The sequence below is a fragment of the Manacus vitellinus genome, unplaced genomic scaffold, assembly GCF_001715985.3.
Source record: "Manacus vitellinus isolate BGI_N305 unplaced genomic scaffold, ASM171598v3 scaffold_3_pilon, whole genome shotgun sequence".
NCBI lineage: Eukaryota > Metazoa > Chordata > Aves > Passeriformes > Pipridae > Manacus > Manacus vitellinus.
Window position 1 is genome coordinate 1,803,943 of NW_021940535.1, and position 2,049 is coordinate 1,805,991.

Genomic DNA, 2,049 nt, shown 5'->3' on the forward strand with positions numbered 1-2,049 from the left:
CAAGTCACGGGGCTCGCTCCACATAGAAAACACCATCAGTCCACTGCTAATGACACAAGTCCTTCAAATAACATATTCCTGCTCCAGAAGTGCCAGCTAATGCTCAGGAGTAAATTAGAAATTGCAGCCTGTGTTGCATTGTCCAGATCTGCCCTGTATAATTATCCACAGTCTCCACAGCTGCCTCTGTGAAGGGTTGTTGGCTTTCTGGGTTCTGTTTTGGGGATTTTTTTTAACATGCCAGAAACTTGATGGTGCACTGGCTTTGCTGAGTGGGTTGTCACACATCCTGGAGAACCTCTTAGGAGTCGCCGAACATTCATGTACACAGTAAGCAGTACAGGACCCCAGCAAAGCTGAGAGCAGCCTCCAGGCCACCATGTAAAGCTAAGCTATTCCACAACAGCCACAGATGGAATCTGGGAGGCATGGCACCTAACACAGCTCCTGGGAAGATGTGAGGCATGTTGCTACTGACCCCTACATCCTGCAGTAGTCTCACGAGGCGCAGCATATTGATAAACATGATTTGGCAAAGTATAAACATGTCACTGCCTAGGTCTGAGCAATCCTCCTTGGACAGGGACCTTCTCTCCTTCACCATCCAATGGGACACTATCAGAGAATGGAGAAAAAAAGGCGTGGCTGTTCTGCACGTGACACTTGCCTTAAGAGAAAGCCTGAAGGAAAAGTGCATGTGTGTGTGTGCATAACTACAGAAATACGTAATGAATGCTTTGATGGCAACGTTTGTAAGAAATGTGAATTGGAACAGAGAGGTGATGGGTGAAGTAAAGTAACAAACTTGTGAAAGGAGGTTTGCTGGAAGCAGATGATGCACAGGACCTGGATAAGAAGAGTGCTTTTGCTTGGGTTTAGAAATGGAGAGGAAATTATTACATTAGAGGGATTCAGGAAGCTGAAATACAGCAGTGAAAAACAAGTGGGTTTCTTTGGTTTGGTTCTTTATTTTTGCACAGTTTTACAAAGACAAGTAACCAGTATGTATGTAAGCTAACTAACAACAATTAGATAGCAAGGTGGCCGGAAGACTTTTAACTCCCTAGGGAAAGACAGATTCTGCTTTCACAATGACATTTAAGATGGTATGGCAGATGCTACCAATGGAAGAAAGTCAGCCCAAGAAGGTGAGTGGAGGAACAGGCAGCAGAGTCACAGATCCAGTCCGGAAATTCAGTAAAACCATGAAAAAGCAAAAGGATAGAGAGGGCAGAAAAAGGGAAAAAAGAGCTCGAGACTTCATTACAGTATGAAATCAGAAATCAAGAAGTTGGGAAGGAAACTTAAAATGTTCTAAGTTTGTTCAGTACTGTAAGACAGCAAAAAAAAACAACCCAAAAAACTTTACAGGAAGCAATGAAGTGACTTCACTGTTCAAAGGTACACATGCCTTCTAACTGGAGCGATTTTCTCCAACGGTGTAATTCAGTAGGAGCTCTCACTCCTCCCTTCCCCCCAAATCAATAAGCAGGGCCTACGCAAAATAAAAGCAGGGAAAACCACCTGGAAAGCGGGGGATTTCCTACGCTGCCTCCCGCAGCGCCTGCCCCGCTACAGCCCACAGGATGAGTCAGGATGGAAGGGATCACACAGCGGGTCATCTGGTCCACCCCCCCTGCCCAAACAGGATCATCCTAGACTACATTGCTCAGAGTTGTGTCCAGACAGTTCTTGAGTATCTCCAGTGAGGGAGAATCCACAACCTCTCTGGGCAACCTCTTCCAGTGCGCCGTCACTCGCACAGTAAAGAAGTTCTTCCTCGTGTTCAGGTGGAACCTCCTGCGCATCAGTTTCTGCGCGTTGCCTTTAGAGAGCGCTGATGGCAGAGACACGGGGAGCCGCGGAGGACGCGCAGTGCCGTCAATCGCTTCATTCAAGGCCCTCCCCCCCGTCCGCCGCCATCCTCGCCCCCTCCCGCCACCCGCAGGGCGAGCGCGGCGCAGTTCCCGCGAGAGCCGCGGTATCGCGAGAGCCGCACGGGACGGACGGGGGAGGAGGAGAGGTGAGATCTCGCGAGAGCGGGCGGTT

At 48.8% G+C, this 2,049-nt stretch overlaps 1 protein-coding gene across 1 annotated transcript in view; it reads left to right on the forward strand.

Annotated features, from left to right (window-relative positions):
* The first annotated feature begins 1,091 nt into the window (after positions 1–1,091).
* Positions 1,092–2,049, forward strand: part of CDK13 (cyclin dependent kinase 13) — a 48,907-nt gene continuing 47,949 nt past the window's right edge. The window contains exons 1-2 of the mRNA XM_029961739.1: positions 1,092–1,268; positions 1,848–2,023. Of these exons, the coding sequence (XP_029817599.1) occupies positions 1,092–1,268; positions 1,848–2,023 (353 nt within the window). The remainder of the gene's footprint in view (positions 1,269–1,847; positions 2,024–2,049) is intronic.